The sequence below is a fragment of the Podarcis pityusensis genome, assembly GCF_964106645.2.
Source record: "Podarcis pityusensis genome assembly, chromosome: 5".
Lineage (NCBI taxonomy): Eukaryota > Metazoa > Chordata > Lepidosauria > Squamata > Lacertidae > Podarcis > Podarcis pityusensis.
This window is the reverse complement of record NC_138032.1, coordinates 64,172,484-64,193,883: the sequence shown is the minus strand read 5'-3', so window position 1 is coordinate 64,193,883 and position 21,400 is coordinate 64,172,484. Positions and strand designations below refer to the sequence as shown.

Genomic DNA, 21,400 nt, shown 5'->3' with positions numbered 1-21,400 from the left:
AGACTGGAGATTGCTTTTGGAGAATGCAGTTATGAAGTAAACAGTTAAGCAACAAATGAATGCTTAGAATTGCCTAACTAGAAACAAAATCATTGGTCGAATCTTGGGGGGTTGATAAATCCAGGTTAAAAATGTGCCTAAGAAGGGCCTGAAATGTTCCCCAAGATCTTCCATGCATTAAATGACATCTAGCCACATTTCGATAGACTGATTATACTGCATCACAAACAGTGAATGAGGCACCCCATACATATTGGGGTAAGAAATACATGATCCACTGGATCTTAAATGCACACCTGTCAAAAAATGTTAACAGCAACAAAGGGGGGAGCAAAAGGAAAGGTAAGTAGACACTTTTTAGAGAAGGAGAAGGTTATCTTTCTATTATGCATCACTCATTTGTGTTCAAAAAGCTACACGAATCTCCCTCACTTGAATGGTAGAGTGGGAGGGAGTGCTCAGCACCTAGAACTTTTTCAGAATGACTAAAACAAAACTTTTTAGAAGTGCAAAATGGCACATGCATGAAGAAAAGTTGTTAACCAATGATGGGCACTGATATTTTGGCAGCCTCGTTCTGTGGAAGATTTATGATCCCAATAGAATCACTAGCTTATGGAATAACATCCTGTATCAGTGTCAGAATATTGTGGTTTATTGCTGAGAACTTTACTTCCTTCCAACAGATGCCCTACAAGGTGGAAAGGCATGTGGATCTTCACAGCAATTGAGTGACAGTGTGTATTTGCCAAATCTAACGGAGCACATTATGGTACTGCAGAAGAGCCTGTTCTAAATATCTTAATAGGCCAAAAGGCTCATTTGAGGAGAATTTGAAAAGCTATATTCCATGTATCCATGGCCCCTGTGCTGCAAGGCAGCAAATCTCATTCTGCTTCCTGCTTTCTGTTGTTCTCCTACTAGTGGAAAGTGCAATTTGCCATCTGGAGAAAAAAGCAGCAGGGGGTGAGAGTCACTCACCAGCCCTTCAGCTAATACTAAGCATCCTTTTTCTTCCTAGCAAATAATTCTAGAACATTCACAGTAAATGTAGACCAGGGTAGAAAATTATAATCAAGCACATTTGTGGGGATGATGACTCAAGTCCTAATTGTGTGAAAGTCTTTTGTAAACTCAGATTGAAGTTAAGTGCCTAAAAATTAAGAACATAAGTTGCCTGCTCAGATCAGGCCAGTGGCATTTCTAATCTAGCATCTTGTTCTCACAGTCACCAATTGAAGGCCAAATTAACTGCACCATCCCAAGAGGCCAATATTGCGGCTAGATTCTTAACATTTGAGGCCAACTGTAACTTTTAAAAGATGTTTTATGCTAATGGTTTTCAGAATGTTTTCACTCTGTTTTTGTTTCATTTTTAAATTCTGGATGTGTTTGCCCTGGGATTCCTTCAGGAGGGCAGGAGGGATACAAATTCAATACATAAATAGTACTTGGGATCAGGGCTGTCTTTATCTGAGGGTGCAAGGGGTGCGGGGCACCCAGGTGCTGAATTCTGGGGGGCGCCAGGCGCTCACCGCTGAAGCCGCCTAAGCTCTTAACTATCTGCTTGTTATGAAATAATAAATAATTTTGATCAAGCTAGAAAAACAAAATACGTATATACCTAGGTATTACCGAAATGTATACCTACTGTTTCACTAAAGGACTTTCGACTTTGTGTGCTCATTTACCAAAGACGTCAGCGGCAGCGCTTGTCATTCACATTGCGTTGTGCACACGAAATTAACTCTTACATCAAAATATTATGTTACGTATTGTATTGAGCTGCTATGCGGCAGCGGGGTCAGTGGCATCGTTGACACGACTGATGTTTCTCCTAAGTAGTTGCCTAAACATTACTTATAAATTTAAGTGTGGTGGTGTTGTATACTTAAGTACAAGTGTATTGTAAATAAATGAGCAAATAAAAAAGTTTGTTTCTTTTCCTCCCTTCTTTCGTAAACAGGAGATAAGGCTTAAGCGTGGTGTCTGACATAAACCTAATAAAAGTTAATTTGGGGGCTAAACTAAATTTGGGGGCACTGGGCACATCTTTGCACCCCGGCGGCTAAAGACAGCACTGCTTGGGATTGTTTCCAGTTGTGTACAATGAAAGTTAAGTGCTGAAGCTCAAATAATTAAAAAGGCTTACCTATGCATTTAACACTGAAATCTTTGTTGATTGTCTTGTTTTGTGCGTTACAAATATCTGTAACGTAAGGAAGGGGAGCACATCTATTTTAGAAGAATAACAATTGTACGTCTATATTTATTTATCTGAATGGCTTGGGTGGAGGTAGCAAAAAAAGGAAGTACAAAATGTGTTAAATATAACTATGTTACAGAGATGCTTCATTGTATCTAGGGAAAGTAACAGATGGAGAAGAACACAATGATATTTTGGTAACAAACGTCAAGACTTATAAAACATTTTGAAATGAGAAAAGAAGAAAGAGCTATTGAACTGGAGCCCATTTATCACAAATGAGTTTTTATTTAGTGTTCTAAATAAGAATTTATGCCTTAATTGTTTAATGTATAGCAACAAGCACTCAAGTTGTAGATCTCTGAATTAATAGACAGGAATGTATTTGACATAATTCTGTGGACACATAGAAGAACCATAGAATGTGGTTTTGAGTAGAAAATCAATTTCTTGAGAATCTGCTTTTTAAAATAAAAGACATGTTTCTAGCCCTTATGGATGCAGATATATGTGAGGAATTGGAGTAGAGCTTTGTGAGAGCCCTGTAACTAAATACAGTGGTACCTTGGTTTACGAACTTAATCTACTCCAGAAGTCCGTTCTTAAACCAAAGCATTCTTAAACCAAGGTGTGCTTTCCCATAGCAGTGGAGGACTCAATTTACAAATGGAACACATCAACAGGAAGCGAAACATGTTCTTATTCCAATGCAAAGTTCACAAACCAAAACACCTACTTTGGGTTTGCAGCGTTCTTAATCCAAGTTGTTCATAAACTAAGCTATTCTTAAACCAAGATACCACTGTATGCTTAAAATATGTCAGCAATGCCTGCTGAAGTCTTGGGAGCAGTAAAGATGGCTAAATAAGATTTTCAATAGTTTGGATATGGGGATTTGTCTGTTCTAATTGTACTTTGCAAGTACTTTGACCACAATATGTAGGACAGTTTCTCTCTCATGAGTTCCTTCTTTTGGTGACTGGACCAGATGCACTACTTTTCATCATCTTCCTCTGACCCTGCCTGCCCTCTCCTTTCTCTGATGTAACAACTTTAGATACAGCTTTGACCAAGCTGCTTCTAGAAGCTGAATAGCTTTCAAAAGAGTATAAAAACATGTATTGTGCATTCTGTAGGTACCCCAGAGCCACACACTTCAGCATCCTATATTGTTTTGTTTGGCTCAGAGGCACTGAATTAAGAAAGGACAGGGAAGTGCCATATGGCATGCTCTAAACCATTTTTAGTATGTGGGTTACAATTCTATTTTTGTACCAAAGCAATCCTTTTGTAGTTAGTATATGAGAATCCAGCGTACTAATATTGGCTAAATAGCTCTTAATTTGTTATGAAATCAAATTGATGGGTGCTGCACTGTAGTTTTTGAGAAAGAAAATAATTTATTTTTAATGGTGGGTGACGTTATTGCAGAGCTTGTGCAAGTATTCCCTCTGCCCAATGTATAGGTGTTTTTTTCTGTCTAAGAACAGCTATCTTGTGTATATTACATTCTTTTTCTGTCATGCTTTATCACTGTACTAATTATCTGCCCTAATTCTTAAGTAGTTGCATACAGCAAATGGTATGGTTTTATTCTAACCAGATTCCTTGGTGGCAAGGGAAAAGGATATCAAGAATACTGTCAGCACATGATAGGATAAATGATAGTCACTAACATTTTATTTCTAAGTAGATTGTCAGCAGATGGTGGGATGAGTCATTGGCTATTTGATTAGATAGTGACAATATTGTCATCAAAAAACTCACATACAGTTATTTACTACGTGGAAATATGTCAAAAAAATTCAGCTCTAAAAATGTTTTCCTTACAAATACATTCCAAGTTAAAATATGAGATATCTGTGATTCAAGCTTTATGCAAAATGTTATATGTTAAAAGCAGGATATTATAAGAATGGTTTGTGTTTATTAAACCATGAAATTTTAAAACTTTTATCTGCTTAACTTTTAATTACTTTTATTTAAAGAATGTTCTTGGGAAATACAACTTCAATACAGAACAAAGCAGTTATGGTTAGAGTATGCCATTCAAAGTATATGCTCCCTTTCTAGTTAAAACAAAGCAAAGGGTTAAAGAACTAGTCAGCCAAGTATCCAAGTTTAGAGAGTGGCATGTTGTGTGGAATATTTTTGCAAATGGCATTACTCTGGGCTCATCTAGTTCTCATGGTTCCACCTTTATCTGTCCTTTAGGAGGAGAGTTCTGGTCCGGGGGTTCTTCCATAGGTGGTCTCTTGCACATCCAGGCTCCAGAGAGTCCTCAGTGAGTTTGAGGACTTAAGATTTTCATATCGATTTTAACATCTACCGTAGATTCTGGCGTATAAGGCGACTTTTTAATCCCAGAAAAGAGGTTAAAAAGTCAGGGGTCGCCTTATGGGTATGGGTGGTGCAGAGCGGAGCCTGCCCCTGCCCCCGCCCCCCGCTCTTGCGGCAGTGGCTCCGAAGCAGCAGCAGCGGGCGGTGGGCTCCGCGCCGGGCGACTTTCTCCCGGTGCGGAGCTGCCCAGCGTATTAGGCGACTGGGCTTATAAGACAAATCCCCAAATTGCAGCTGCTAATTTGGGGGGTCGTCTAATATGCCCAGTCGCCTAATATGCCAGAATCTATGGTACCTTTAGAGAGAAAAGTGTCTGCATATACTTTTTTAGGGTAGAACCTGCATAAAATTTGGTGTACCTAATAACTCCACTTGTTACATTTTTAGTGTATATGCACTAATATAATATGACAGACAAGCCAATTTGGAAAGAGAGGTGTAGGAATGTAAAAATGTAAACGTGTCAACACTGTGTCAACATTAAAAATGCGTGTTTGACTCTCATAATGTTTGAAGTAGCCCTAAATTCCACTGAAATCAATGGAACTTGTATGTCACAGCATTGAATTGTTTTTTTCTAATTGTAGAGCTTGGAGACGGGACCAAAAAATGATATTTCACCATTCAGCAGTTTCATTTCAACCATCAGCCAGAAACAAGAAGATACTGGAAGTGGAAGCTCACCTACAGAATTTGTTATTGCAGATATAAAAAACGGTAAGAGAACAAAAGTTTCATTATTTAGCCATTTGTGACTGCAGGAGCTACTTGGTGCACTGTTGTTAGTAGCTGTTTTGTTTTTTGTTTGTGTTGTGACAGAGCCTTGGTGCTTGCTAGTAGAACTGTGTTCGTGCCAAGTACTCTAAAGTCATAATAAATGACACAGCACAATAAGAGCTAACAGTCTAACAAATGCAAGTTAGAACAGATAAATAAGTCAGTAGGGAGTTTTAGGATGAAATAGCTACAGTGAGTGTAACATTGACAGTGTGCACTTTGTGCATGTAGTAAGCTTTTCAGTGGCAGTAATCATAGCCTGCTGCCTGCTTAGCTGTTTTTAAATGTCAAGATTTTTTTTCTATTGGCAGTATAGAAGAAGTGGGGTTGTTGAAAGAGCTTGAGTAAAGATAGTTTGGATGCTTTGGAAGGCCTTTTTTTGAAAAAGGGTGTAAGAATACAGTGGTACCTCGGGTTACATATGCTTCAGGTTACATACGCTTCAGGTTACACACTCCACTAAGCCAGAAATAGTGCTTCAGGTTAAGAACTTTGCTTCAGGATAAGAACAGAAATCGGGCTCTGGTGGCGCGGCGGCAGCAGGAGGCCCCATTAGCTAAAGTGGTGCTTCAGGTTAAGAACAGTTTCAGGTTAAGTACGGACCTCCGGAACGAATTAAGTACTTAACCCGAGGTACCACTGTAGTCAGGGTTGAGTTGCCATCAGAGGCAGACAGCAGCGGCAGAGGAAGCCACTTGGGTGCCCATAGGGGCAGGGCACACCGTGGGGCCTCTGGAGTCTGCCTGCCTCCACCCACTCAGCCACCCTACAGCTGGGGGGGGGGGAGACAGCGGGCGGACCATTTGGGCAGTGCAGAGCCGACGCGCGCCCAAGCCACCATGTCACTCCCAGGAGAGACACGTGGCTCGGGCATGCTGCAGGCCCCACGGTGAGTGCTGCCCGGCGTTTTGTCACCCTCCTCAGTGGTGACACCCAGGGTGGTCCACACCCACCTCCTTCCTCCGCCCCTGGCAGAGGGAACTGTTAAATTTACAATCAGAACAGTATGGGTGAATTTGACTGACATTGGGGGCAAGTCTTTTTTTTTTTTTTTTTAATCCAACAGGATCTGTACTGCTGGTTAATTTTAAACACTATAAGTATTTGCTGTTGCTGGATAGGACAGCTGAAAAAACTGCCACAGGAATTGCAACTGTACCTATGATAACACAGGTTTTATGACAGCTTTGCCCATTTGAATATATGCTAGAATATGGTTGGAAGGGTTTGGGTGTAGAGCAAAACTGGAAATTGACCCTTAGAATTCTGAACTAGAATTGTACCATGTCACGTCGTGACATTTGTATCAGTCATTGAAGAAATGGCACTGTTTCATACCCATTCATTTCCAGTTAATGCTCTAATAATTTAGTCTCTCTTCTCTTATCAGAAATGCTTTGTTCATCAGATTTTTCATTAACATTCTTGCCTCTCATACATTGGTTAAGTGATTTTTGCATACTGTAACCAAGCAACATTCTCAAAACCATTATTCAGCAGTACAACGCTTTACAAATCTTACCATCGCTTAAACAGTTCCAAGTATTTTTAGAACAGAGTTCAGGAAGTATTTTAATTATTTTTATAATCAATAGTTTTCAGTGTATATAGTATTCTTTAAGGTGCTGTTGTAAACTGCACGACTGGTACAGCTATTTAAAGCTTCTTAAAATTTTTACTAATTAATTTAGTATGTTATTGTTTGGTGCTTATTTCTAGTTCGTTCAAAGATAATGCTAGAAAGGGTGTTGCTGTATTTAAAATCAGTGACACTGATGTTCAGAAGCATAAGGATCATGAAACATATTATTTTAAGTCACATGAACAAAACCTTTCTTTCCTTTTTAAAATTATATTATCCCACTGAGATTAGTGATTTATTCAAACTTGTCATAAACTCCCATTTAAATTGGTGTAGTAGAAGGTTTCTTTTACATTCTTGGTCTTAGAATATGAAATATAGCTCCAGTTTGAAAGGAATTTGAATGTTACTGTGTGCCTCAGGTGCTGGAACTTCATAAGTGTTAATTCTATGACTGGGTTTAGACATAACACTAACCTATGGTTTAACATTATGAGAACAAGCCTCAGACTCATTCACTCCTCTCTCCTCCTGTATGGCCACAGGAAGGATATTGGGAGCTTTTGTTTCTGTGGCTTGTCATTCTTTCAAAACTGGGACAAACTGTAATTAGTCTTAACTATGGTTTAGGGAGAAAAAGCAGAATCAAGAACCACAGTTTATACAGTTCCTGGCTCATGGAAAGTGCATCTGATAGTTTTTGGTGACTTCCTTTCCTCTTCAGCTCATCCCTTCCCACCCCATCCCATCCCATTCAGACAGTCCCTTCCTGTTGGGCTCCTCTAGATCCAAACAAAATTATATATATATATATGTATATTTTATGACTTGCACAAATGTATGGGCATGAGGTATCACTGCAACCTAATCCTAGCTATGTTTATGTGGAATTTCAATGGTAGTTCCTTTCAAATATGCAGGTAGGTTCAGGTAGACATAGTCTCTATATTTTAGTTTACTTTCGAATTAATTATTTTTATAGTTGCAGTTTATGATTTTTTAAAACTTTTGCTTCTGAATCAGCAAAAGAGCTTCCATCCCTTGGCCACGATGTTAGGCAAAAACAGCGCACCTCTGTAGATATACTTACAGCAGAAATGAAAGTTTCAGTCCCACCAGAACATCCTCTTCCCATCCAAACAAAAACTCTAATAGACTTCCGGTAAGTAGCATTATTTTGTGTATATGTACTGCTAATAGATTTATTGATATGTTCTTTTTAATTATTCTAATTAAAAATTTAGATGTTGTATCCAGCAACCAAACAAAGCTTCTAATATTTATACTAAACTCCCAAATGGGTCATCTTCTATTGGAAAATACATATTTTTTCATACTCTAATTTCCTGCAACTATATAACCTGTGAATGCATACCAAGGAATAAATAATTCAGCTCAAAAATTTCCTTTAAATGAATGTATTTTTAACTGGAGGCAGATGTAGGAGATGTTAGGAGGGAGCAAATATGTTACATGCCTTCCTCCCAGTTCCCAGGGATTCCAGCAGCCACTTTGCTAGAGAATCTTTGGGCCACAGCAGGTGAAGTAAGAAATAATCCCATCTCAGACATGACTGCCCAGGGTGGCTGCTGCTGTCTCTCACAGCCTGGTGGTTGATGGAGGTGGTGCTGGGGGTGGGGGTGGGGGAGCAAAGACATTACATGCCTTTCTCAAATGTTACAACATTAGGCAGATACCTTGGGCACATTGTGATTGAATGCTTCATTTACTCATAGATTAGCTATGTTTGGTCCCTGCTGTTGATGCTACTTCCTCGACTGTGCTCCCTTTTGTGATCATGTGGCTTGTCCCATCACAATGGATGGCACGTCTGGCACTCTGCCTCTGCTACTGACCCATTATGACCTTGCTTGGATAGCATACAACTTAGGGACAGGAGGCCTGGCATGCATTCTCTGCTTCTGTGATCTTGTTTCCTAGTGCAGATGGTTCATGAGGTAGCTGGCTGGCTCACTTGCTCAGTGGCTGTCTGCTGTGGCATGCAACCTCTGCTGCTGTCTTGCTAAGGTGACATGGCATGGCACACAGTTGCCATCTTGCTGCTACACATGGATTATGTTCAGGTTGGAATGAAAGGCCAGCTACATTGCTGTGTTCCTGAAACGTCTTGTGCCAGGCTGGTGGGTAAAAGAGGAAGAAATGGCAACCTGCTCCCAAGCACTCTGGAGTGAGCACTGGAGAAGATGGATCACTGCTTTGAGCATATCAATTTGTACCTAAAGAACTAGCTTAGGTCTTTCAGTAGCTTAACTTTTAGCATTTTTCTTTTTAAAGAACTGACCGTGTGTTGAATCACAAGCTGCTTGTGAAATTTCCCTTACTAATAAAAGCAGCTTGCTATGTGACATGGGGAGCTTTTGTTCTAGCAAAACAGAGCTGCCTTGGGATATGTGGAAGAAGCTGTGCATTTCTTTGGATCTCAGCTCCTTAGTTCCTCATTATTTCATGCCTAGCCCTAATGGTCCAAAGTATGTAAGGTTCTCTGCTTTTAACTGCATTTATGGGTGCTATTTTTACATGAATGTAATTACACCTATTTGAATGTAATTTGGATTTTTAAAATTTATGAAAAAAATTAAATACAACTATGGGATACAACCTAGTATTTATATTTCTGGGTGTCTAAAATGTATTGAAAGCTGTTTGTGTAAAATATTCTGCTAGCTGTATAATTGGTTGCATTTTGTGCTTTCTGTTTAGGGAAGACATAGAAAAAGCTAAATTATCAGGAGACTGGAAAACAGTGTATGATTTTTATTCAAAAACGTTTGATTCTTTTCCAGAAATCAATACTGCGTTTAAGGTAAAAACCACCATTATCACCACAAACACATCTTAATTCGCTTAAACATTAACTAGCAATAATGCAAATACATGTTTTATCTAATATATATAATTAAAACAAAGCAACCAAACGTAGAAGCTAGATAAATTAAGGAAAATGGCATGTTTAAAATCTAATTTTGTATAAGAAAATAGTAAAACTGGCTTTTTATATTGGTACATGAAACTGATTGTTAGACCATTTTCACAGTGATTAGCAGTGTTATACTGCATTTTTCATCTATGACAAGATTACTGAAACCCTACAAACACAGCAATCCAGGAAGAGTAATATGTATGAAAATAGCATGTACGCTACACACAAGGTTGGAAAACTGTACCCACACCACTAGATAGTGCTGTTACCAATCTTTTGGGGCCTACAAGCACAATTAGAATCTGGAATGTGTGTTGTGGAAACACAGCCTGCTCTGGTTGCTTCTCTTCCCCCACCCCTCCCTGGGTCACCCCACTCCAGATAAACAACAAAGTTCACACACAAACCCTTTTTGCCTTTGAATGTGATCTGGGCAAAAGTTTAATTCATTAGAATTAAAACAGTTCCTCTTGAATTTGCATGATTTTACACAGGGTCTCCCAAAAAATCCACTATAAAATTAAAGCTTATATTGATACAGTAAAAAAAAAAAAAAAATCTGCCTCTGTCAAGCACTACAGAAAACTTTAGTGAAGGTGTTGCAGGCACAGATTCTGACGGATTTTTTAAGTATTTCATTAAGCCTCAGAAAAAAACCAAAGCAGCCAACAAATCACAGAATCCATCTGTAGACACATGTGATCAATGATTTGATGGTGATTTTCAGGGATCTCATAGAAAAATTATGATAATCCATGTATTGGGTCCCTGTTTTTGTGACACAGCAACACTGGAAAGCACCAGATTTGTAATGGTTATGCTTCAATCAATGGTGACATCTGTGATTTGACGGATGTGGGCTTGGGGAAACCCATGAAAAATCAGGCAAATTAAAAGTTATCAATTGTATTGGATGTGATATGAGTATGTACCCATGCCTTCTTTCACTCTCACCCCCATAGCTCTCCGATTTTCCCCAGCGTCCCAGATTGCGTCTCTTTTCTTTGTATGCTTTCAGTCACTCTACTTTCTGTTCAACTGCTCATGTGCTGGTTTTGAAAGGCACATAGAACTGAAGGTGGGAGTAGGAGAGAGCATCACTCTCCCTACTTTATATAGTGTTTCATGCACCCCAGTCTCCAAGTGGCAAGAGACTCCAGCGGTTCCTGCCCTTACCCAAGGTTTAGTTACCTTGGAATGAAGGTCAATGGAGACTGTAGTGTCTTTAGGGTATATGGTTTATTTACACATGTATACAACCTGAGCATAGGGTGGAAGGGCTCTCAGCATTCTCCAACAGATCTTGCTTCCCTATTAGGTTTCTAGGGAAGTCCCTCCAAAGCCATAGCTTTGGTATTCTGTGTCTCCAGCATCCAAGGCAGCTGAAAAACTCACACATGTGCAGCCCCACTTGGCCTTTTGTTCTTTGTCCTATGATGACATGGCATCCAGCCAGGTGAGGTTGGAAAAAAATCACCCATTTGTCTCTATGGCAACAGGGGTCACACTTTAAAATGCTGATGGTGGTATTTAGCTGAGTGGGCTAAAGCCATTAGCTTAATAAAGAAGCTGGTCTGACTGGTTCTGCTAGATTCTAAACCTCTCAGATGCAGAATTACAGGCCTGGAAGTGGCCTATGAATAGAATGACACCCCCCCCCCCTAATTCTGTAGCAATACTTTTCAAGGGAGAAAAGTAACCACCCCATCACCTCCATGAAGAAGGGGGCAGTGAGCAGATGAAGGCTCAGAGTCTTCACAGGTGCCGAAGGAAGTTGTCAAGGGAATCATTGATGCTGTCATGTCTGACAATGCTAATGATCTGTTCCGCTGGTGTGGGATTTAATCTAATCACACCTACCCTTTTACAGGCAAACTTCCATTGCATTTTTAAAATGAAACATGCTTGCAAGCAACCACCCAGTTTAAGTCTGGCCAGATGTTATGTTAGCAGATTCTGTTATCAGCAGCTGTCTCCACACAAGGGCAGTGCTGGTGGCATTCCAGTGCATTTAAAAAAGAAAGGACAAACTATGGATATAATGCCTTAATCTTTATGAACCTCAGTTCTTGGCTCCCATTGGCTTATTATGGGATAAGGGTCATCTACTAAACGTGAGACAGAGGAATCAAGGCAGTCTGTTTCAACATCTGTCTTATGCCCATTAAAGCTATTTTAATTAATTAAAGCATTTCAGTACTAATGGAAGCTATAAATACCATACATTTAAAAAAAAATCAAATAAAAGGATTGCATATGGATAGTTTGTTATACTGCTGAACAAGCTGTAGAACTTTATCAAACTTTTGACACCATGTTAGGGAGAAAATACGACCAGAGGGGCAGGGCATAGAGTAGTGGATCCTTGCCACATTCCCAGTTCTGCTGGCCAGGGCAGAGAGTTATTATTATTTATTTACAGCATTTATACCTTGCCCTTTAGCCAAAAAGCTCTCAGAGTGGCTTACAAAAACCAGTTCTAAGGTGGTCTATTCCTTCAGTCTCACAGTTTAAAAAAATATGACACATGAAGAAAAAGAAATGGGAAGGTGGAGGGGAAAGCAGACTCAGTCATAGCCAGTGTTAGTGGCAGCTCTGACTGTCTTGCTCTTGATGAAGAGCAGATCCATCCCTGAAGCACCAAATCAGATCCAGGAGCACAGTTGGATGACAATGTCCAGGCCTGGAGGGCAGGCAGCTGCTGCCCCACAGTTCTTCCCTCAGCCGATTTGATGGCAGGAAGAATAATCAAAGGACTGGGCTTGATGGAGTTACCTTCTTCGTCAATGTCAGTGGTAGTGGAGGAAGGGCAGGTAATTCTTTTTTGTTGTCATCTCTCAGGCAGAAAGTGGGCCACCTTTGGATCCAGAAGCACAATCACCCATTCACCCTTTCTTAGAACCTTGCAGCAGCAGATTGCCCCTGCTTTATACTAACTCCTGCCAGCAGTGTGGATTAAAGGTTAGGATCTCTCTCATTCAGCCAACATGGCATTGGCCATGTAGCTTGTAACATGCCTATGAGCTGGCATAGCACCAGCAATTTGATGTGGTTTCCAGGAGAAGGGTTGTGTCAGTGTAGTAAGGTGTGCCGTTTGTATCGGAATGCAAAGAATTAATGAAAATATCCATTTTAAATGTTAATTGTTTTATATTGTTTTATAAATGATGCTATTACAGAATGTGCATTTGTAATGCAAGTTTGAAAATACCTCTGGCATAACAAATCTCATGAAACAGCTCTTTAATATATTTTCACAATTTGCAGAAAAATATTGATGCCCCTTTTAATTCCATTGAAGACTGTGGAGTTGATGCTAAGTTTGTGAATGCTGTTTATGATGCCTTACTAAGTTCAGTAAGTAAAATGATAGTGTATTTTTTCCACATTTTGTACATTGAATATACAGTTGTGTTCGTGTACAAATTGTAGTTTTTATAATATACGACAAACTTTTAGTTCAAATATAATCCGTGTTTTACATACCCTGAATAAAAAATGCTTATGTTAGTCTAAATGTGTAGCATAAACAATGGAGCAGCAGTATACACCTCTTTCTTGTCCTTGTGTCCCAGCCTCTGTGCTTTTACCTTAAATCAAACATAGTTGATGGGCATAGGGTACTATCTGCATTCACCAATAATGTGCCAACCATTCACCACCAGATAGCAGAAGGGGTAAAAGCTGCCTGTTGTTGCCAGTCATGTGATAGCAAATACATGGGAGACCAGAAACTACAATCAGAGCTATATTACCCAATGGTACGGTAGACAAACATGTCTCTGATAATCCCTGTTGGAAAGAGATATAAAGACATGGAAACAAAAGAGATAGTTTGATGGGGTTCATATAAGAAAAATAGGAATTATCAACTTAGAAGAGAGACTACCAACAGGAGATTTAAGCAATAAATTGATAAATGGCTTGAAAATACTGAGATTTTTTCCCCTGAATTTTAAAATAATGACTTGTGTTTTATTGTAAGAATGGAAACTAATTTTGACAAGAGCATTGTCTTATCATCATCCAACCACAGGACTATAATGATATCTGTAGAATTTGCTTCTGTGATTAAATGCTGGTTGTGGTTTTTCTCTCTCTTTCTTCATTTGTTCTAGCCTCAAGATATCCAGAAGTGTGTCCTTAAGGGAATAATTAATGGTTTATTACAGGAATGGAAGGGGTAATTATAACTTCTATATACGTTTAAATTGTGCAAGTCATTTAGAGTTTCTGCTGAGATGGAATTTTGGAAAATTAGTAACTTGTAGCCCAAACATCAAAGTCCTAGGTTGAGCATCTTCATTTAGGTTTTGTCAACAAGAACTCTTTTGCCAGATGCGTACAATATATAAGAGGGCAGAAAAAGGTTTGTAAATTGTAGGACTGAAAAGGCATAACATGCTGCCATAAAAATATACTGTCATATTTCTTTGTACTATCCATATGTATATAATAGAAGAATGAAGTGACCCATTTAAAACAAGAGTCCATAGTTTTTCATATCATTTTTATAGTGCTATGCTAGATTCCAGGATACTGTTACTGACCTCAATATTCTTTGGATTCTCCATCCAAACAATCATACATACAATTATTTTTTTAAAATGCCTAATAAACTAGGTGAAGCTTAAAAATAAAAACTTGGACATAAAGAACAACAAAACAAGCCCCTCAAATGAAGATTCCAATGAGAAATTAAACTATATCAGCAAATTTTGTTCTGTTCTGTGTGGACGTAATTGAGATTGAGGATATCCTTCCATTACAGAATGGTGTATTATCACAATTTAAATATTAAAAACAGAGGAAGAGCTCTGCTAGATCAGACCAAAGGTCCATCTTGTACAGCATCCAGCTTCCTAAAGGAACCAGTCACATGTTTTACATGCCTAATGACTCAATGGGAATGAAATTAGCTTTATACTAGTCCAGGGGCTGTTGGTGTGCTTGGCCTCAGACAGATGCCTCAAATGCCCCCAGGACTCAACAAAGCAGAAACAGATACCAGTGTCAACTCACACCCATTAGAAAGTGTGTTATACTTGGCATCATTATCAAATCCTTCAGTCCCTTAAGGCACATCTTCTCGGGTTTGCCCCCTTGTTTCCCACAACATAGATTCTCACTTGCCATTTTGCCACCCATTCACACTGTATGGAGAGATCCTTTTGGGGCTCTTCTTTAAATTGGTGTGATCTTCAGACTGCACACCATAACTCAAGAAAGTTAACAAATGTTAAATGGTACCACTCTCAATACATACCCCACCTTGACGATTCTGGGTGAGATTCAATTAAGTTGTTGCACAAGCAAAATGAGGTCCACTTAGGCAAAGGGACATTCCTCCCTCTCCTTCCTCTCCACATCCCCTCCTTGCACCCCCTAAATCTGCTCTGAAGTGTTGGGGGAAACCCCAGAAGATGTTTAGGATGAGCAGACATGGGGGAAATCCCATTGCACAAGCAGACTTGTTCTGCTTGCACATATCCCACTTAACCTTATGTTGAATTGCATCCTCTATTTCTTTTTGAGAACTGCTGTTTATTACTACCCTCTGCTTCTTCTTTTGATGTTAATGTTTGTCAGTAAGCCCTGACACCCTGTTTGATTTGGTTCTTTAGACACTGTCCTTGAAAACAATCTTTCACATATCTGGCCTACATTTTTTGCTGTGAAGAAAGATTCAAAGAATTCATTGGGCATTAGATTTATTCCTGTTCTCTCATGGCCTTTTGAGCTACAGTTTCCAAACTGATTATAAACGGTACTATTTTCAAGCAAGCGTGAATAGTAACTGAAAGCTCACAGAAATGGGTACAAAATATTTTCCTTAAGCAAGAAATCTCTATTTGCATTTTTTGCACAGAACTTTTAAGTTATGAATCTGCACACTTGTAGATAGGTTTGTTCCAAATATAGGTCATAATGGAGAGAACAACACAACTATCTTCGGGATTTGTGTTTCTCAAACAGCAACCTGTTATGCTTTATGTTAGCATATAATTAAATGCAAGCAATGCTGCATCTTCTAAAGAGTTCTTCATATGTAACTAATTGGAACATTTTTTCCCTTAATTTTGCTGATATAGTAAAACTTTAACAGTTTAGAAGTCATATTCTAGAAGTTGTAGGCTACTCTATACACTTAAATGCGGAAAGACTACATAGTTTTTGTGTATGTGCTTGCTTGCATGTATACATCCTGACAGGTGAAAAAGGAGTTGGAATTGCATGTTAAATAAATTTATGGCATGCACACATGCTGAAATGGTATGTTTCATTCTAGGACCGTTTATTTGCTTTCAGGCCACGTACAAAAGATGATCTTAGAGCATATTTTGTACTAATACAGGTAGGAAAAGAACCCTTTATTTATTACCAAGGAATAAGTGCACCATTGAAGCCCTTCTGTTGACGTTCATTTTGTTCTATGCTATTTTGACTTGCCCCTAATTGTTCCTGTGTGGCTCTTTGTATGTTTGCAGTGCTCACGCACAACGCGTAGCACAGCAATAGTGAGGAACAAGAGACCCAAGGAAACACAAATCAAGTTAATTTTGCTATTTGAAAAGGCATATCAGCACATCTGCTTGTAATGGTATTTGTAAGTGGGTAGGCATAGAATTTTATTGCTTGAATTAGCACATTGGTGTCCTAGTGAGTGAAATTTATTTACAAGTAACCATTTCTTCCTATATACATAAAAATGTTAGGCAGTTATTTCACTGTCATTAGAGGATTTGTAGTGCCTCATCACAAACCTGGATTTGCAGGAAGTCAGAATGCAGCCCTCATTTTAAGCAGATTTTATATGTGTCTATTGTTTTAACTCTATCAATGTTTAATTTTATTTTAATGGTTGATTTTTCTATGTTTTTAACAGTTATTGTTTTATCTGTAAGTTGCCTTGAGTCCCATCAGAGGAAAAGGCAGGGTATAAATAAATATATAACAATAATACTTGGAGGATTTGTAGTGCTTTATCACAAGCCTGGATTTGCATGGGGTAGGGGAGTAAAAGAGAATGCAGGTTGCACAACACCAGTCACCATGGCATGGGAGAGGGAAGGGAGGGATACTGACAAGGAAAAACAGCAGCAGAACTTCCTGTAAAGCAGGGGTGGTGGGAACAAAGAGAAAAATAAAAGTTTTAAACAACCGCAGAGGTTGAGTAAAACATGGATGGAGACAAACTTAGAGAAGAAACGAGACAATTTTAACAATAGCCGATGTTTGAGAAGAGTGAGCAGGGGTAACATGGGGGAAAGTGGCTGTTGAAAGCAGTGTTTGAGTACAGTGAGAAGGGAGTTGGGAAAGTCTTGATCTGTTATCTTTTTGATGTTAGTTTCTGTGTTGTGCCCATCTCTGCTGTTTGTTAAAGCTGGTTTGTCCCCCCCCCCCCATTCCTGCTTTACTCAATCTTCAGCCATTGTTTAAAACCACAATTTTCATCTCTGTTTTCTTTCACCCCAGCTTTACTAAAACTTCTGCTGTTGAATGAATTCAGCAAGCAGAGTGAAACACTGAAAGAGGGGGAAATGGCACATTTTAAACGACTCCCTCTTCCATTCAGCTGCCTCATGTGAGAGAGATAAAGGATGTGGAATCCTCAAATATTCCATAGTACCTTCCCACAGTCATATATTTCACTCCTGCTACCATGTGTTGTCTTCAACATGACGTTCCAGATTTAGTGCCATCATTCATAAGAGATACTTGTTAGTACAGTATTTATTCTGCATGACTACACTGAATCTGGAACTTCATGTTGTACACCCATATATGTACAACATCCATCAAGTGAACTTAACATTTTCTAACTGAATAAACTAATGGACAAACTTGCTCTTAAGTTTCTATTAATATTAAAGATAAAGTACCATATATGAACATGACGTGTGTGCAAAGAAGCTTCAGAAAAGGAAAGAGGATGTGGCATAAAAATGGGGTTGGTATGTGTACAGGTGGAGAGAAGGAGATGGGAAAAAGGGGGGTAAATGTGATAATGGGGTATGTGTGCAAAGCAGGCTGCACAATAGGAGAGAGGAAAAGGCATGAAAATGGGTGTGATGTGTGCAAGGTAGAGTTGAGAAGAGTGAGGAGGAGGGTGGAGGAAAAGGGAAAGTGAAGAGCTGAGTGTCTTGAGGGTGCTGATGGCATCTTGACCTCAAACTTCTAATGACCGCTCCCAACAGCTTCATGTCAATTAAATTTGTGTTGATTAAACGGCATTAGGGATAGAATAGTGCCCTGTGGCACATCATAGCATAACTTCCAGGGAGCTGAAAAGCACTCTCCCAGTGCTACTGTATGGACTCAGTCTCATTTGTAGGCCCCAAAACGCTGTAATACAGTGCCCCCAATTCCCATATTGCACTCCCCTTATCCCTCTCTGTAATTGTCATCCACCAGAGTAATCAAGGCCAGCACAGTGCCATTACCAGCTCAGAACCAAGACTGGAACAGGTCTAAAAAAATCCATATTATCCAAGAATGGTTGCAGCTGCCCCATCATAATTCTTTCTGTCACTTTCCCCATGAAATAGGTTTTTATGATTGGTCAATAGTCCTTCCTGGCCAAGGGTTCCAGGACTGGTTTCTTTAGGAGAGGCCCCACCACTGCCTCTTTCAAGGCAGCAACGAGCACCCACGCACACAATGAAACATTAGCCACACTGGACGCATTCAGTCAAACCAGCATGCTAGCTGCATAACGATGCTTTGATATATTTTATTTTATGGGGGTATAAAAATACTTTTATGAATAAATAAAGAAATAGAAGCAATCATTTCTTACTATGGTGATTTTTGTAATAGTATAAAAATAAATTACAACCAAAATACTAACAAAGTGTTTTTAATCTTTTACAGAATCCTCTATTTAGTACCACGTCAACATTTGTTATTTATGCTCACTTGCTAAGACAGATTGCTGCCTTAACAGAAGGCGATCATCACTTCCTAACTCACTGGTTTAAAAAGTAAATCATTCTCTATTGTTTACAATTGGAAAGTGTGTGCTTCCATTGCTAATGGGATTTTATTGTAATATGTTAGTTCTGATTAGGTCAGCTCTTTAATTTTTTTTTTTAAAAAAAACCTTTAAAACCTACTGGCAGTCAATGGAACATGGTTCAGTATTTGTAGCAACTATAAAATACACAAATTATACTATATTTTTCTATGCCTAATCTACTCCAGAGTTCCACCTGATACCTACTAACAGACTAGAACTGGCCCACAGAAAAAGTTAACGGTTCTGCTAACTATTCTCCATACCACTTTAGTACAGTTCAATAGAAATTTGTCAGCTATTAAATACTTTTCATTAAAAGCTATGAGTTCCACTAACATTCTACAGTTTGCTTTCTATCATAAAAATGACTTCAGCATATTTCTTATAGGATATCACAGAAGAGATTCAAGCAAGTGCTAGACAGGCTGCTACAGTTTATTTCTCTACGACTCTTTCCTGCAAAGCCTGAAGAATTGCCTCCTCTGGAAAAGTGTTCTTGGTGGATTCCATCAGCAGCCAAAGTGTTGTCTTTATTTAGTAGGTTTCCACAGATTCAATTAGTTTGTGTTCCTTCTTCTAATACGATGCTTTTCTTATATAATGTGTGGTGTTTTTGCCAACCAGGCAGTAAAACTAGTGATGTGCAGTCAATTACCTGTCTATTAGGACAAATCTATGTTTTACATAGATGTCTCTGGCCTTTCTCGCAAAAGTGGCCCAGTCATCTGTGGCAGGACTCCCTTGCGCCAGCAGCAGCAGCAGCTCTGGCATCCCTGAACCCATTAATCACACACCCTTTGAAGTTGGATAGAAACTTTTCCATTGGAACTGTCTTTTCACATCCCTCACAGAAGGTGCACTTGTTGTTAACATTCTATTGCTAACACCTTCCATCTGAACAAAAATTGGGAACTTTACATGATAATGGTAGCAGGTCAGCTAAGGGCTTGGAAAATTTACAGACTGCCAATGCTTAGCCAATTGTATAGAATACATCTGAAATAAAAAATGAATGTCAGCATAAGTAAATCACTTCTATTACTGCAGTGATTTAATTTTCTGGTTGTTGTTTAAGAATATAGAACTGAAAACTGCATTAATCTTTGTGTAGACATCTTGTTCTACAAATAAGTTTTTAAATCTAATGCACAGATATTAAAACTTCAGGGGGGAAAGAGCTAAACGAATGGCACCCAGTTACTTATTTTTTTCCAGCAGTCATGATTTTACTTCCATAGGTGAAGATTTTTTCAGGGATTGACTGGCCGTTTACTGTGTATTTTACTTATTTTTGTTTTTTATAAAAAGTCTAATTTCATTTCTCTAAAGAAAGCTGGTTGTCATTTCTGAAAACTCATATTTAAATATATCTTTATAGATACTTCAAATAGTCTAGCTAATCCTTCTATTGTTCCATATATGGATTTTTATAATTCTACACTGGATCATATTGATCTCATGGAAGAATATCATAATTGGCAATGTTATGGAAATTCTCAAAGGTAAGAATTTTTTAAGAGTTTAGTACCATGGTCGAAAGGCTACTAAATGTCATGGGTTGTGTGTTATCAACCACTGGCTGTATTTTTGTTGCAATATTTTCAGGGTTTCCATTTTTACTAAAATGAACCATTCTGTCCATTTTAGAGTGGCTGGAGAAACCCAGCCAGATGGGGTATAAATATATCATCATCATCTTCATCCTCATCTATAGTGGTCATCCTATCACTTTTAATTAAAGATATTTTAAAAACAATGGTTTTTCAAAAACTATTGTCTTCCAATAATTTATAGGTAATGTTAGGTTATCAAACTCGTGTACATTAGACAAAAACTTTTCATTTCCCCCCGATTTTAATGTGCAGTTCTTCACCCATTTATGACTCAGATGTTTTCTGAGTAGCTGGTATTGTACTTTTCAGAGATACTTTTCAGCAATGTGTATGCCCATTCACAGCAGCTTTTCAGAAGACCTCAGGCAGTTCTGTTCTTCATCATTGTTCATCTTAATGTGGACTGCCTTGAAGCATTAAGATCAATGTGCAACAGATTGCAAACACTGAATTCTTATTAGGGCAACGAAGTCCTATATTTTGCATGCTGAGTCTGACAATACTTCATTTCAGTGGCTGGGCTAATGCAACCAGCATGTTGCATTTCTATTCCATGGCTAATATTATTTGTTGCTCCTGTATTTCATACATATTGCTTTCATGTTGTTAATAAATGTTTTTCTTTTTTAATTCAAAATATCAGTTATGCTCTGCTAATCTGCTTATGCTTCCTTTTGTCTTCTTCAACAAACTGTCCACACAAACAAAAGTGTGTTCATAGCTAATAGTTTGGGAAATCATAGCTTTACTAGTTTTTGGAGAAACAGCTGTATGGTACATTGTCCGACTTATGGTTTTCCAATTCCATGTTTCACGAATAACAGGAATATAGGGGTAGGGTTGCAGTTTGAATCAATATTGTGGCAACAACCTGGGTGGATGGGTTTTCAGTTTTTCTGGGATGGCAGGAGGTAAGATTCAG

The 21,400-nt window shown here is 38.7% G+C and overlaps 1 protein-coding gene across 1 annotated transcript in view; it reads left to right on the top strand.

Annotated features, from left to right (window-relative positions):
- The window catches only part of HECTD2 (HECT domain E3 ubiquitin protein ligase 2), a 35,430-nt gene that overhangs the window by 2,088 nt on the left and 11,942 nt on the right, over nucleotides 1-21,400 (top strand). Inside the window, exons 2-10 of the mRNA XM_081004554.1 lie at nucleotides 5,134-5,263; nucleotides 7,929-8,067; nucleotides 9,627-9,729; nucleotides 13,114-13,203; nucleotides 13,965-14,029; nucleotides 16,156-16,201; nucleotides 18,721-18,830; nucleotides 19,254-19,402; nucleotides 20,244-20,367. Coding sequence (XP_080860680.1) covers nucleotides 5,134-5,263; nucleotides 7,929-8,067; nucleotides 9,627-9,729; nucleotides 13,114-13,203; nucleotides 13,965-14,029; nucleotides 16,156-16,201; nucleotides 18,721-18,830; nucleotides 19,254-19,402; nucleotides 20,244-20,367 — 956 coding nt within the window. The remainder of the gene's footprint in view (nucleotides 1-5,133; nucleotides 5,264-7,928; nucleotides 8,068-9,626; nucleotides 9,730-13,113; nucleotides 13,204-13,964; nucleotides 14,030-16,155; nucleotides 16,202-18,720; nucleotides 18,831-19,253; nucleotides 19,403-20,243; nucleotides 20,368-21,400) is intronic.